At 40.7% G+C, this 16,704-nt stretch overlaps 1 protein-coding gene across 1 annotated transcript in view; it reads right to left on the bottom strand.

Annotated features, from left to right (window-relative positions):
* The window catches only part of STAG1 (stromal antigen 1), a 160,399-nt gene that overhangs the window by 115,191 nt on the left and 28,504 nt on the right, over positions 1-16,704 (bottom strand). Inside the window, exons 2-4 of the mRNA XM_030456265.1 lie at positions 7,501-7,629; positions 3,761-3,859; positions 921-1,023 (exon numbers count right to left, since the gene is read on the bottom strand). Coding sequence (XP_030312125.1) covers positions 921-1,023; positions 3,761-3,859; positions 7,501-7,529 — 231 coding nt within the window. The 5' untranslated portion in view covers positions 7,530-7,629. The remainder of the gene's footprint in view (positions 1-920; positions 1,024-3,760; positions 3,860-7,500; positions 7,630-16,704) is intronic.

Genomic DNA, 16,704 nt, shown 5'->3' with positions numbered 1-16,704 from the left:
TTTTTTATTACACCTGTAAACCCTCATAGATTTACTAATGAGATATTCTGAAGATAATCTCTGATTTTGCCTGCTTTTTAATCATATAAACAAACAATCTATTCTCTTTAGGGTCTTCTTTAAAGCTTTCTGTAAAGTAACTCCATGTTTGAGAGCAAATCTGTCTGATTACAAACGTATGCCACCACAAGAAACACTGTTCAAAAGCTTAGAAAAACAGAGATCTGTCCAGAAAAGCCCGGGACTTAAAAAGTTGTCTCCTGAAGTAAGTCCAGAAAACATCATGCAAACTGAAAACCAATACTAAGGTGGAGTTTGTTCCTGCTTGACCAGCATGCTTGAGAGAAACCCCTGGTCCTGCCCATTCTTACAGACTGAGTAGCCCACGCTTAAGGAGTTAAGATTTAGGATCTGTAGAAAGGAGAGAGTGTGTGACAGCTACATGAATTTTTGAATGTCTGTTAATAGATTTTTTTTTGAGGCATTTAGTTAATACTATAGCAACTCTTCCATTCACATTAAGAGTTTCTCAGTTATTAATAGGACAGCTCAAATGTTGTTTGCCACTTAACATTCATTACAACTTTCAAAACAGAAAGTGATCGTGCTTGCTCAGATTATTCATGTGTCTGGAAGAATGCTGTAAATTGACAACAGCAAAATTGTAATGCTCATGTGAGTAGATAGGAGGGGGGAAAAAAAAAGCTATTATGAGGTCATTTTTATGTCCCTTTTTAAAGACTCCTAATTTGGCTTGTACAACAATCTGAGAAATATTTCATACTACAAATCATCTTCACGAAGTTTGACACAGGACTCGTTAAAAGCCTATTTACATGACCACAAGATGATAAGATGAAAAACAGTTTGCAGTCAATTTTAAATAGATGCATAACAAACCAAAACTAAATGACACATACTGGAGGCCTGCCAGGACGGCCCCTTTTTCTTTTTCCTTTGACTTCTGCTTCTTCAAGCTCACTGCCAGCATCTGAATGTGCAGTAGTTTCATTTGTAGAATCCCTAGGGGGGGAAAAACACTAGATAAATTAAAATGATTTGAAATAAACAAATAATCTCTAACTGACTGCTTAAATATTTAGACCTAAGCTGGTTAAAAAGAAAAAAAAAATAATTAAAATAAGAAAATAAGTCAGTATTAAAAGGCTTCCACATTTATTCTGCAAACTAAAAAAATAAGCATTGTTAGCCCTGCCAAAAAGCCTTACCTTTTTATGGGCTGGAATGTCATTTTATTGCCTGGAAGTTATTTAAATTTCTTTTGAAACCATGTTACTCTTCCAAAACTGGCTCTATTGGACAGCACATTCCCAATATATCCATCCTAGAATAAAGTCACTACTACCAATTTTCTTCTAGTAACTATTTCTGAGCTGCTTTCAAGGCCCTGAGAAAGCAAACTGGAGCCCAGACTGGCTCTCACATCACCAGAAGAGTTATACATGTTCCCACCAGGGTTAAGCCCTGGTTTTAGTCACACCCAAGGACAATGGCACTGTGTGGCTGTTGATAAAGAGGGGATTAACACTAACCATGAGGCACAAACCACAACACGCACTTTGAGCTGAAGACATTTATGGTTCTTACAGTCAGAAAAACGTTTTCACTTGGATAATAAAAAACTCTTGAGACTCCTCAACAACGATCAGAAGAGAAGCCCACAGTGTCATTTTTCAGTCATTCCTGGTTTAGACCTAAGACCACACTAATTAGTGAGAAACCCCAGTTTCTCCCTCACTCTAGGTCTGCAGGTACTTCTCTGGCCACAAAACAGACCTGGCTGCTCAAAGAAACTCAGCTTGTAATTCATCTCCTGGGACATCATATTTTGCCCCACAAGAGCCCACCAGCAAAACCACATCTGTTACTGATGTGCTTTGCTTTTAGTTTTCGAGACAATCAGTGCGTGCAATCTCTGTAAAAAAGTAACTGCAGCAATGTCCTAGATTATTCAAAGATGGGTCAAGTTTAGCTTGAATCCGAGAGTTCTTTAAATCTAGTACCAGCTCCTTGAAGATAAAGGAGTTTAATTGCTGTAAAACTTGTTTAAGGAGCAGGCGAAAATCTGGCCTATTCCATTCCTTTGTACAGTCTCAAACATAAAAGGCAGCATTAGTGATCTGGTTTGCAGAAACTGAGAAGCTTCATCAAACCATGATCTACACAGATTTTCCACACTCTCTGAGGATTTGTTTTTTTAATTTTGTTCCATCAATACTTCACAAATACTTCATAAATTTGCTGTATCAGCAGAAACATACAAGCATCACTGAATCAGAAGGTTCTGATACTTCTCTTTACTGAAATTACTATACTGTTCCAGGTCTGCTCTAGCCCAGATAACTCTGTAGAACTAGGAAGAATTTCTAATATTAAGATACTACTTTTCCATCTTTCCCAACTAACAAGCACAAAAAACACCAATGGGTCCACAGAATCATTTCCAAAAACTAGGAGGCACTAGAACATATATTAATCTCCTTTTCTGAAAGTAACTGTAAGGGATTATTGCTAAATACACACCCCACAAAATCAGGCAGCCTGAATCTAAAATTAACATTTAAGAGTACATTTGAGTTTCCAAATTATACTTGTGTGGAACAGCACCTCTAAAAAAACACTGAAAATGCAGCTTTTTGTTGTAATAAAATTAGCTTTTCTCCTTCATGAAATATAAAAACTTGACAACCTCAATGTAAGACTGTGAATCTGAGAAAAATAAAATTGTAAAAAGCCTAATACCAAATAAAAAGATACCCCACACGCATACTTCAAAATGATTTCATAAAATAGGGCCACATTAAAAAAAAAAGTTGAAACAAGTTCTATGAGGAAGGTCCTGTGCCCAGCCATCACATTGCAATTCAATTTGACAAAAGTACATACTGCTTCACAACAATGCTAATATTTTTCAAAATAACTATTAAATACAGCTGTGAGGAACCCCATAAAAATATCTGCTGCTTTTTATTGCTGCAGAGAAAATAAAGCCATTTTCTCTTGAACTCCATAGCAAAAATAAGCTGCTTTCTGGCCTACACTGATCCTTACCAGAAAAAGCTTAGGCATAGGATGGTCTAAGCAATTCCCCCAGTTCCTGGGGAAACACTACAGCTTTGATACCTTATAAAAAACACACCCCTAAAATCCTTAGACAAAGATTTTTCTCTACTAAAGCAGATTCAGCAATCCTCCCAGGCAAATGGCTGAAGCTTTTCCCTTGAAACACTACAACTATGGAAATAAATTAAACTGTATTACTATTTTGCATGCATCTAGCCCACAGGGAATTTGACTTAGCTGCAGCCTGTGCCTAGGTCCAGCAACCCCTACTGAGTTCTGTGTTATTTTGTTCTGGAAATTTCAGTTGCTTTGGAACATAGCATGTGGAAGGGACAGTTTAATTATTAACCACCTTCTCTTCCTTGTCTTCAAACAGACCATTGTCTTAAACCTGATCAACATGCTCCTTTATTATTTTTCTGGCAAAACTTCTTTGGTTTGCTGGATGCCTTTTGGGAAAGGCTCAATAAAGTAGTGCTAAGGGTGAGATGCATTTTAACTAAATTTCAAACATACAAAACTCAGAACACAGCAAGTTTTCACATGCAACATACCTCCTGCTAAGGTCAGCTTCCAGAACTGGTCAGAAAGTTCATGTTTCATAAACTTTCTTTTCTCTCTATTGAGACAAGCAGCTCAAATAGAAATGTTTAAAATTAAACCAAATGCATCTTACCCTAACAATATGTGAGGCAGAGAGGAGATTTCTTCCCAGCGAAGAACATAAGGGGTGGAGGGGAAAACATCAGACAGCAAGCTCCCTTCAGTCTTCACACTATTTGGAGCAGGGAGACAGGAGCAAGGACAACCTCCAGTCCTTGGCTAATTTCACATTAAAATAAACATAATTTCAAGCAGCAGGGAATTCTGTCTCAATCATGCAACTTCTACCCAAAATGGCCCTTCCACTGCAGACTCCAGTCCCTTCATTTTGAGATGCAGAGCTTACTGCTCCCCTCAGGGCCTTAGAGCTGCTCTGGGGGTACAGACACAGAAGACACTCCTCCAGAAGAGGAGTAAAATATCTCTTAACTGCCTACAGTTCTGTCAGGTTTTGAACAGTGGCTGAGAAGAGCACCTGGCCAGCATCCAGCTCCCTCATGCCCTACACAACTTGCAGAACTGCTAGGAAGTAATTTATCTGGTGGCAGTCATCCACAGCTTAATAGCCCAGAATTATCCCATCCCTGTTCTTCGTGCCTGTGTCCCAGTCACCTGAGGGAAGAACTTCAGCCTCGTCACAATTTATCTTTCCTGAAGCTCCTGGGAGAGAAAATAATCTGGGCCTAAGCAGACTTGTCTCATCCAAGAAGCTGAGAGGAGAGTGGGGCTAAGGCTGCACTTTTTTAAGATACTTTTGACATGACAAGAGAGGAAAGAGAACTTAAGACAGAAGAGAGTGTGAGAGCCCTACAACACTGGGGTGGGTCAAGTAAAGCAGAGAAATGCTGATTCCTTTCAGGAGCTCAAATGTACTCTGCTTCTCTTTCTGGTGTCTGCGGTGGCTAAAGATTACAGAAAGACAGCAGTAACTCCAGAATCCCTCCTAAAAACTCCAGATACTTTTCCAAAGATAGTAACAACTATCCATTGAACTTAACCATGTGATAAAGACAAATTAACAGATTACTGGGTAGCCCTTTGCCATGACATGCTTCTGAAGAGCCTATTTCCACAGACACAGTGGATTTTATATCTTTGCAAAATAAATCAAATTTACCTTCCTTCTTCATTACATAAAGCCCCAGCTATAAAGCTTATACCATCCCCCTTAAAAGCATACCACACAAAAAAACTACATTCATGTATCTGTTTTTGTAAATGAAAAATCTTATACAAGCACAATCAGTGTTGCTGAGGTGGCTCAAGGTTCTGCCAGGGATAGATTCAGTAATTGCTACCACTAGACTCAGCCTTGTGAAGAAAAGCATTCATGAAGAAAAATGGCTAAATGCATAGGCTCATGAATCATGGATGAATCAGCTCTCGTGGTTGATCTTCAAAACCTAAAGAGGAACACACCTCCTAGCAAATGAGTCATCCCATTGAGAGAAAACTCATAACAGCCACCCAGGTCAAATACACTCAAGGTTATTTTCCCCCTACATCTGCAACACTAGTAAGTAAAATCCTGTTTTCACTGCATTCTGAAACCTCTTCTGATTCCAGAAAGAACTGAAGATTGATTTCTCCTTCCATGTTCCCACAGCAGAGAAGAATATGGGAGGGAATATTTGATATGGTCCTAAGCAAGGTACCTTAATGTATCAAATTGCCTTTAGGACCCTTTGTTTAAAGGGGGTAGCCATAAAGATTAAAACACATTACGAAAAAGTAGAAATGAGGCAGAGGAGCAGTAGAGTGTAACAATCCTTCAGAGCTGCCTATTGTAGAGCTAGAAATAAAAACCTGGCTTTCTCTGTATGGAACTACATTCTGGGGTCTTCAAATACATATGTGTAAAGCTAAGCCCCCTGACCAAAGATTGCTCCAGGTTCTTTTGCCCTTAGCAGGACTCCTGTCTGATCAAATTTCTACCTACTGAATTACTGGTTATCACTTTCTCTTAATACCTCGTCCACACCCCACTCTATGTTCTGAGCCCTCAGGAGAGTCTCAAAACCTTTACAGGCAAATCCTGCTGAGATTATTTTTTTTTTTTTAAGTGTCTTGGTTACAAGCAATCAAAACTATATACATTACTGATTATGATATCTCTCCAACACTTTGCACAGTGGCATTAAATGATTTCCAGCTCTACTGGAAAACACAGCATACACTTCCTTTCACTGTTCAATGCTGAGTGACACTGGTGGCTCCCAACCTTCTAATTAAGCAACACATTGACATCTTTAATGGCCCTCAGGCTTTTCAGCTGGTGTGCAGCTACCAAATTTATTATTATGTGCTTTTTAACCTTAAACTCTACAGTATGTCAGTCACTTTCTAAGGATATGAGAATATCCCTGGTCCCAGTCTTGCTGTGACAGGTTCTCCCAGCTTATGTTTCACAATCCCATTCTTACCTCTTGAATCCAGGGAAATATCATCCAAGAAAACTTTTTTCCACAAAAAATCCCCTCCGAGCCCCAGTGCTGCCCCCTCGGTGCTGCTCACCTGGCTCAGGCCCGTCCTCAGCTGCCTCCTCATGCACCCCAGAAATTAACTTGCTTTGAGAGAGGTTTTAAAAATATAATAAATATTTGAAATATGAGGAAAAAAACATTAAAAAAAATTTTTAAAGCCACAAGCCTGAAGTGCAGACCACGTTGTTATTTAGGTCATACAAATAACAATTTATTTCATTAAAGCACTCGAAATCCTAGTTTTGGACGATCACTCAGCCTTGGTCTACTGAGGCTCTTTCACACCCAGCCATAATTCAGATTTTCCTACGTTTATTCCCAGCAAAAAACCCTCTAAGAGCAGGTAACCACCGAACACCCTCTGCCAGCAGCAGGGCGGCGGCAGCCGCGAGGAGCTGAGGGGCCGCCTCATGGCCGACACTGCCACGAGTATGCTGGTTCTAGCTGGTTCCAGCCAGTTCCAGCCGGTTCTGAGGGGCCCGGGCCGGGCAGTGCTGTCTGGGAGGTCATGACCCAAGCCGCTGGGGGGGAAAGGGGCAGGGGCTGCCGGCACAGCCTTCCCACGGGCCCTGGAGCCCCGGAGGGCTGAGGGCGGGAGAGGAAAGCGGGAGTGGAGGGCTGAGGGGTAGCGGGGAGAATGGCGCTGGGGCTGGGAACAGGCGCTGGTTGCTGACTTTGTTTCTCGCCTGCAGCCAAATCTTACTCAATTGCCGATAATTTCCCCCAAGTTGTGTCTCTGTTTTGCCCCTGGGTGTAGTTGATAAGTGAATTCCCTGCCTTTATCTCACCACACGAGCTTTTTCATCTTACTTGACGCTGTTCTGTGGAGAAGCGGAGTGAGAGCACAGCTGGGTGGGTGTCCGACCGCTGCCAAGGTCAACTCAGTGCGCCCATTAGAGCTCCGTTTCCTTGACGTTTCTAAAATGCCTTTCTTACTTCTACCTCTTGTACTCTCTAGCTCCTCATTTGCTCTCAATTGCAGAAGCCAGAGGCGTTTTGCACAACAAAAAAGGGTACACAATTGCAACACACCAATGTGTTCAACTATGTATCCACTTTCTTAAGTCTCACAACACTCAGAAGTACAAAAGCAAAAATCCTGTCTTGCTTTTCATTGGAAGTTACATCTCCAAACATTTAAAGGAAATAGATTTTAGATTTGTTTTACTTTTTACACAGTTTTTGAGAATAGGACAACATGGGAGACCTGGAACTGTCAGACTAATCTGCACTTCTCTCCAGCTTGTCCCTTATATCTGCAATCACCTCTCTGTGCACATCTACAAATTAACACTGAAGATTTCAAATATAGAGAGAACCATATACTCACTGTAGTACTGGCAAATCTGAAGTAATCATTTTTGCAGCACTCTTGAAAGTAAGAGCTACATAGAACTTCTTCTCAAAGCTATTACAAGACAGCTACTTAGAAACCTCTCTTGAAATGTTGAAGTCCAGGCTGAAAAAAAAAAAAAAAAAAAAGAAAGAAAAAGAGAGAGAGAAGAATGTTAGTTGTGGTTCCAAAGTATTATATAGTCAATAAAAAAAAAAAAAAAAAAAAAAAAAAAAAAAAAAAAAAATGGTCATTTCAGAAGCATTGTCAGTATTAAGCCACAAGAAATTTAGAATGTGTGTCCCCAGGACAGCTTAACCATATTCTTGCATTCACTTTTTACAATTCCATTTAATTACCCAAGCTATTTTGCATTGCCACCACCCCCATGTTTGTTTACAGTAAATAATGCAAAACCACATAGAACTATCTCTGAGAAAATTTAAATAAACAAATCTATAACCATAGGCAGAGAATGTGATGATACAGACTTAAGGAATCTATTTTCTGGTCACACAATAGACCGAACTTGCAAGACAAAAGTTTAGTCTAATGAGAAACAGTATTTCCTATTTTCAAATCGAAACAGAAGATCTGCACCTAAAAATCAAACACATTTTGATTTAGGCAAAAAAAAAAAAAAAAAAACTGGTAAAAAACTGGTAAAAGACAATACCCCTGATAATATTGCCTTTAATGGAACTACACCTATGCAAGTCAGACAAAACAGTTCAAAGGTTTATGTAACTGAATTTTACAGAAGCTCTGCAGTTCTCTAAATGACAGCAGAAGCATTTTAACCTGATGCAACCGAAGATGCACATTTAAACAATAAACTACACTGTATCTATGCTACCACTACACCCAGTAGTAAAATCTCACCATCCAAGATACAAATGAAGTTGACCAACAACAGCAGACATGACTTTACTATTAAAGTAACAGCACAGAGTGATAGATGCACTAATCTCTGATGTAATAAAACATAGAACTGCCATCCCATTCTTTCAGGAAATGCAAGTCTTGGAAAAACTAAAATGATTTGTTTCATTCTCCCCTTTTACAGACCTTGGAATGATGTAAATAGCTGCATGGTGCTCACCACTGTGGAGGAGCCCTAAGGAATACCCAGGACTTAACTGCATGTTTTGTAAATGGGATATTTGAAATATCTTCTATTTAAATATTGTTTGTAAATGAGGTTTTCTCTGTGTTCTAGTAGCTTTATACAAGACAGCAGGAAAAGTAAGCCATAAAAAGGCAACCTGGCTAGCACCCCAGTATCTAAATAAAATTGCACCAGCATAAGCAAAACAGTACAACACATAAAGCATTCTTTTCCATCCTAACATACACACACCAGTATTTATTCACCAAAACCATAGCTGTGCAGCATGAACAGACTTTTTTTGCCTCTGGTTATTGCAGTTCAGTTAAAACTCAGATGACTACAACCAGTTCTTCCCATAATTACTACTCATGCTACCAAGAGTTTTACTTGCAGTATCTCAACACCAAATTTAATTTTTTCCTATATACTACCATTACATTGACCATTTTTCCTACTGTATCATTAAAAGCCACCTTGTTGCAACACAATGTTCACAAAGGAGACCTGTGTTTGAAATGAAAATTACCACTCCAGCATAAGTTTAAAGGAGGTAATTTTCCACAGCCAGCACACCAGGGTAGTTTAAGAGCTCTCCAGTTTCACTCTTAAGACCCAAGCAGGCTGAGCTCTGCAAGAACAGCAGCATTTCAGGATATGCCTTTGTGCATCCTTCCAGAATTTGTTTCCACAACAATGTTTCTACATTAGAGACACCATGTTCTAAAGGATGTGATTGACTGGTCTGAACAGGGCCATGGCATGCCCATTCGCTAGCATTCAGCAGCTATTTCAGACACATGCAAGAACTTCATAAACACAAACATAGCATTAGACTGAATTAAGTGTGAAGTTGGTTTCCTACCCAAAGCAAAAAGGGAATGCTGAGATCTTTGGAATGGGCACATTCAGTCCAACTGGAAGAAAATGCACTCTGGTGGTCACAAAACGCTAATATTAAGGTTAATATTTAATGAAATCCTAAAATAGAAGAAAAGTTTTGACTAAGCTTCTGTAAATATTTTTCCTACTGCCGCAACAATTAGATGTACACATTTTTGTAACAGCTTCCCTTTGTTTAAGAACTTGGCTTTGTACATCCACAAGTACAATGTACTCCCTCACACACTCACTCTTCTGTGTCTGCTAACTACACCTCAAAGGAAACATATCCAGTTTGGGTCTCCAGATTATCCAGTTCTAGCAGGATACTGGGCATCAGTCATCCTCTTCAAACGAGCTTCCTAGAGAAGTGCAAGAAAAATAATGTGTGTTTCAGGGGAGATATTTTCCACAACTGCTACAAAAGAGGCACAATCCTGCCAATTTTATGGGACTGACCAGAGAAGGAGTCCCCCTCCTTACACAGGATGGAATAAAGCCTTCCACAATCTGAGCTGTCTGTATCCCTCCCATGCCTCCCACAGAGACCCTCTGGCCATCCTGCTCTGGACACCAACTCCTTCTTCCTCAACCTAGACACTCTGCTGAAGCTGAGAAACCCTTGATGGACTTGGGACAACTGCCTTGCAACCTCCCTCAACAGGAACACTCCTCTAAGCTCAAAGGAACACCACCACTTGCTTCCAAAATTCAGGCTTAAATTATCACCCATGTGGCTTAGGCTTGGTTTGGAAATAAAATTAAGTTGCTCTAGTGACTAATGAAAAGCTTTATGTGCTTGGAACAGAGTTCTTAACTGAGTTTCACAATTAAACTTGACAACTGTGGAAAAATCACTGATCCTTATGGACTACACATGTGAACCTTCTCTTTTTTTTCTGGTTTTAATAAAAGAAACACCTCTTTTTTTTAAATCGGTGGTCTCACAAACACGAAAACTGAACTCTATTCCTTTCTGTCCTATTCAGCCTGAGTATTAAGACATTGCTAAAATCTTCTGAAAGCTTAAGACACATTTCCATTTTGTCACCTTTCTCTTGGGGAAAAGAAAAAGGATGAGCACTGCACACTTTTGCATTTTTTAATTACTTAAAATATAATATAGCTAAACAAGTCCCTTAACTTGCAGTCAACTGCTTGTATTTTAGAAGTTAAAAAACCACAATGTCTTCATTCAAGCCCCATTTCAATGGCCTTAGCACATTAGCAGCAATTTAAACCTGCACATCTATGCTTTAGGATGACATAAAATTCACGCTGGCATATTTAAAACAGACCTATAGAAGAGTAGGCAGTAGAAGAGACCATTCAGTTGAAACACAATGGGAAAACCAGGAAATGTTTCTTTTTTGCCTCTAATTTTCAACAACACACAATAACGAGGGCAGACATAATGACCATTATATAATTTTTGGTTTTATATTTCGTCATTTTGTTTTTATATACAAAAAAAACCCCCAAACCAAACAAAACAACAGCAACAAAAAAATTTCTTTTAAAAGAAATCTTTCCTAGTAATGATAATTTTATGGTAATTTTTCTTCCGTGAGCACCTCAGGAGCTTAGCTTTAAGAAAGGCTCTACAATTTTACAATAATAAATGATGCCTGCATTACAGCAATATTTTCTATAGTTTCCACTAGTATATAGCTACCTATATTTTTTGCAGTTTTAAATTGTTTTATTTGCCTCTCTGGTGCTGAAGTAGTTTAGTCAAAAAACAAAACAAAAAATATTTACATGAACCTGACAGAAGTGTTCCAAGCAACTATCTGGTAGCAACAGCCAAAATCAAGCTCACCTGTTTATAAATTAGGTAACTACATGATAACAAACCAAACAAAAAACCCCAACTACTGAGTTCAGCAGTAGGAATTACATCATAATTAAATCCATTGACCCCAAGACATCCAAACTAAAAGACAGCTGTTACTTGAGAAATGCCCACTTAAAACCCTTTCCTTGTTGACCAACTGACCTTGTCCCATCCATGTGCAAAATATATTCAAGCACTGGCTCACACTAACAGAGGAATATCTTCTGCTACTTAATTGCTATGGCCTAAATGCCATAAATTCAGTTTCCATTAAAAATTGCTTTGCTTTTTCCCTTGGTGCTCCCTGTTGTGTCTTCTCTTGCAAGCTGTAAATCAATAAGCAGCAGACTTCTCCAGAGCAGCTGCTCTACACCACGACTTGCCATGCTGTTGAACAGCACCCTGGCACAAGACATGTCCAGCTCAAGTTTCTGGTATTCAATTTGGAGAGAAGATTTGTCCCCTCAATATTCTTGCCCAACAGCAGCATTGGACAGCTAGGGAAAGGCCTGCAGCCAGCAAGGATGCTGAGAGGAGGAAGCAGGTAGAGCTTCAAAAGTTTTGATCAAAAAGGTGGGAGAGAAAGAAGGATCTCACAAGCCAGACAGATAAATCCCAGCCTTTTACTGCTTTAACCACCCCCATGCATGGCCTTAGGCACAACCACTTCAATCCTTCCTGCTCAGCTATCCCATCTGCAAAGTGAAAATAGTTTTTAGAAATTGAAAGCATAAATTCTAAATCTTGCAGAACTAGAAAAACAGTCATCAGGTACTAACACTGTAACAAATTTACCCAATGCTGTGATGTCTTCTCACTGAGGAGTTCTTTATTTGCTTTGGATTACGTGTTTCTTTGAGCATAAATTTTAATCCATATTGACCCTGAAGGCATAGGAACCAAAAGCTAAATTAAACCACATAGTTAAATATACATAGCATCATTTAAGGCCAAACAAGACACAATGCTTATTTAGCCTGTCTTTGAGACAATTTCATTGAAGTTCTAAACAAAATCTACATTTCACAATGTGATGTTTTAGCATATATTTAAACCAAGACTGAAAGTCCAGGTGGTAGACAGTATAGTGAGTTCCCTCAGTCCATGAAGTACACAGCAAGCTCTGCTGATGTGTGGCCTGTGATGCTCCTGATCCTGTGAGAGAGGAGGAGGGATGATTAGGAACAACAAGGCTAGTGCAGCATGGCTCTGCTTTGTCCCCTACAGCCTTCAAAAGCAAACTGGACATGGTAGTGTTATTCCATGTCTCTCTCCTATATGTGTTTCCTTGTTGTTGCTGGTACTCCCTTAATACCCAGCAGGACCTGCAGTTCCCAACCCACAGAAATATATCAACAAGAAAAGCCAACATCTGGGACAGCTTGTTGATACACTAGCTGCTTGTGCTGCCATGCAGAGGGACCCAGACAGGCTGGAGCACTGGGAATACTGGAATGGCTTGAGGTTCAACACAAGGAACCACACAGTCCTGCACCCAGGGAGGAACAACCCTTTGTGCAGGACTGGGACCAACCATCTGGAAAGGAGCCCTGCTAGCCTAGAAAGGCCCAGCCCAGTCAGACAAAAAAACAACCTGAAGCTTCACTTTCTGGTGTGTGATATCATCCTGTGCTCTTCACAGTAAGGAATAAAAGACCTCGCACCCACAGGTTACACAGAGCACTTCTTGCAGAGCTGGGAATAAAATCTGCAAATGACAAAACTCTCCAAGTTATACCATCACATTTCCATACCTTCTTTTCTGTCCCTAAAAAAGTGTGAACTGCCAAAACCAATCAGTTCTGGATTTTTTTGATGCTATTCCCAACAGGCAGTAGGTAATTCTTGCACTGTGCATGCCTGTGCTGGGGCACTGAGGCCAAAATGGAGCAGCACAGCTGATACAATCTCTTAACAATGGATATAACAGAATAGGGGATTCAAATGTCACACCTCACTCAGAAATTTGTTTGCTCATCTCCACTGTTTACTTCAATAGCTTTTTAATACATTATCACATACTGCTTCCTTATCATGGCTGGGATGGCTGCCACTAAATAGACTGATCACAAGCTTTGTGGCAAATGACTGTAGATACAGCTTGCTCAAGAACAGAAACGGTCTCCTTTTCAATTCCTAAGTATTGTTATTTCATATAAAAAAAAAATTGATGAAAACCTGCTTGCTTTCCCTTTGCTATTCTTACAGTCTCTTCAGACACAACTGCACCTCACTCTGCAGACACCCAGTGAGAGACCTGACCTGATTTTCTGCAGCAATGAGCATTCACAACTGTGAGATCACGGGGGGCTACGGGCACTTCATCAGTCACAAGTCAAATAATTGTGGTCTGACTGCATAAGACAAAGACTTTAAAACCCCAAGTTCTAATGCTAGTCCAATATTTGAATGATTAAAAACTTCCTCCTTGCCACTGCTCCATTGGGAGCACCAGCCATCTACAGCTTCCTGCATACCTGCTTTGAATACCCAATAAAAAGTGTAGCAGGAAGAGCCTTTCTTGCTCCTGAGGCTCGACAAGCTGCTGGCCTCTCCATTGCCTCACACCAGAGTGAGCTGAGCTGCCTCTGTGGGTGTGTGGCCCACCTTTATTGGCCCCCTGGTAATAGGGGGCCTGCCCTAACCAGGCACAGGTGGACTCACACCCACTCTTTGGTAACTCGAGGTACCTGGTTTATCTTGTTTCTCTACAAAAAAGGGCTCTAGAAAGTGAGGTTCTACTGTCCTCAAACTGAGCATGAATAGATGGATTCTTCTGCTTCTCTGCACTTTGTGTTTCCAGGACTCAGAGTCTTGAGAAGATAAACTGGATCATCTTTTTAAGATGATGCAAGAGCACTGAGAGTCATCAAAAAGGCCACAGGACAAATTTCAAGTCAGGAGATCTTGCCCTCACAGAAACTATGGTGTTGTTCTCCTAAACAGAAGCCTGGGCAACCAATGAAAATTTGGCAAAAGACAGAATGCCAGTAGGGACAGTGTAAGTGTTCACCACACCTTAGGGTAAGGTTTTAAAAAACAGCTGAGTTTTCAAAGCATAAAATGCTTCCCCCAAAAAGGGCCTTCCTACTCAGCTCACTCCTCAGCCTCACACAATGGCATCAAACCTCTCAGGGTTTGCACAGTTAATGTGCAAAGATGCCACAGACAGTGGTCAAGGGATGGGATTCTCCCACTCTGCTCCCCACCTGGAGCACTGTGTCCAGGTCTGGAATCCCCAGCATAAGGACACAGAGCTCCTGAAACAGAGTCCCGAGCAGAGCCACTCAAATACTCAGAGGGTTGGAGCACCTCCCTGCGAAGCCAGGATGAGGGAGTTGGGGTTGGTCAGCCTGGAGGAGTCTCCCGGGTGACCTTATAGCAAACTTCCAATATATGAAGGGACTACAAGAAAGCTGGGGGAGGGCTTTTGACATGGGTGTGTAGAGAGAGGAAATGGGGAAAGGGTTTCAGAGTTGAAGAGGGGAGATATAGATTGGACATTGGGAAAAAGATTCTTTCTTGTGAGGGTGGTGAGACCGTGGCCAGGTTGCACAGGGAATTGTGGCTGCCCCATCCCTGGCAGTCTCAGGTCAGGTTGGATGGGGCTTGGAGCAACCTGGGCTGGTGGGAGGTGTCCCTGCCCATGGCAGGGGGTTGGAACTGGATGAGCTTTAAGGTCCCTTCCAACCCAAACCATTCTGTGAATCTGTTTCTGGGCTAAGGCAGGGAGGGCTCAGCAGCAGGAGAGTACAGCTGGGCCCAGACCAGGCTGAAGGAGGTAAAAACTGCAAAGGCAACAAAGGGGGAGAATAAGCTCTTTCTGAGGGAAAAAATGCTGCAGCAGGGAAAATTCAGGTAAGACACAAAAAAACCCTTGACAATGACTACTTACGCACAGCTTGCTCTAGAAAATGTGAGTCATCCACCATTGAAGAGTTTTTTCTTTCCCAAACAGATGGGTCCCACTTGTCAGGTACATCAAACACAGCAAAGTTGGTGGAAAAGCTTTTATTCCTAGTAAACTGAAACAGCTGGGAAAAAAGAGGAAGCTTTGGGAACACAGCCTGCTTTGGGTCTGAAAACATGGCACTACAGTAACTGTGCCTGCCAGAGAGGAAAGGGTGAGAACCCCTTCTACATCCCCACCCCTCCCATTTCTTCTAATGTTTCTCTGACTTCATCCTCAATCAAATCCATGTGTGACAAAAATCAAAATTAAAGCCAGCAATTAAATTCACACTCCAGCACTTCAGTGAGTGAGTGTTTCTTCCTGCACAATAATCCACACTAGAGGAAGGCAGGAATCCCTGGTGTGGTCAATAACACATGGATGGTCCCAAAAGCTTCAGATTTCCATCTCTGTACAGCACACAAAGCACAGTGAGCCAAGAACACTGGCAAGTCTGAAGGCACACCAGAAGCAGTGGTAATAGATTTTTATGCTACCTCAGAAAAGTGTTTATTCATCTGCAATTTTTCCTCAGCAGTGGACATCTGGTGTTCTATTATTCATTGCAGCTGGAAAACTGCCAACAAGAAAACCAATTTTCACAAAAAAAAAAAAAAAAAAAAAAAGAAAAAAAAAAAAAAAAAAAAAGGAAGGCCTATCACAGAACACACAGAATAAAAAAAACACAAACACTTTCAGAATGATTTAGGGGTTTGGGGCATATGATGTTTTGCCCTTTTTTTAATCCTGCACATGAAACTCTAATGAGAAAAGCCAAGAGGAATGGCAGGACATTTTATTCAGATGATCAAAGAAAACATGCATTGTGAAGTCACATATAAAGGAAAAACTCAGTGAAGTGACTGATTCTAGTACTCCTATGGATCTTTAGGAGGATGTGCATAAAGGCTCAAGAAAAATAAGGTCACTAAAATAGTAACTTCAGTAAGCTTACATGGCTGCTAGCAGAAAGAGTATTAAAAGGTAAATCTAGAGAGGCTCCTGCATGTATCAGGTAGAAGCAAATCCAGGACCATTCTGAAGTGTCATCTCCCCATTTCCTGACCACAGGCCTTTATTACCCTGCCCTCAGAAGAACATGAAGGCATGATGGTTCCTCAAAAGAAGGTTGGTAGTGTTGAAGACTATGCTAAACCATTCCCACCACCAAAAAGTGCTCAGGTGAAAACCACGTCTTGGCCTCCAACCTTTGAGAAGCAGCTCCATTGATTTCCAGGTTGCTAAACCTGTCAGGATCCTTGTCCTTACAAACATGTCATGATCCAAGTCCCTTGAACAGCGAAGATTTCTAAACATTACCTAGGAGTGACTCAGGTACTGAAAGCCTCTCCTCAGAGTTCGTACTTACTACAGAGAGAAACCTTACAAAGCTTTGTATGATACAAGAGAGTATTTCAATGC

Source organism: Calypte anna, chromosome 9 (genome assembly GCF_003957555.1).
Source record: "Calypte anna isolate BGI_N300 chromosome 9, bCalAnn1_v1.p, whole genome shotgun sequence".
NCBI lineage: Eukaryota > Metazoa > Chordata > Aves > Apodiformes > Trochilidae > Calypte > Calypte anna.
This window is presented reverse-complemented; position numbering and strand designations above follow the sequence as displayed.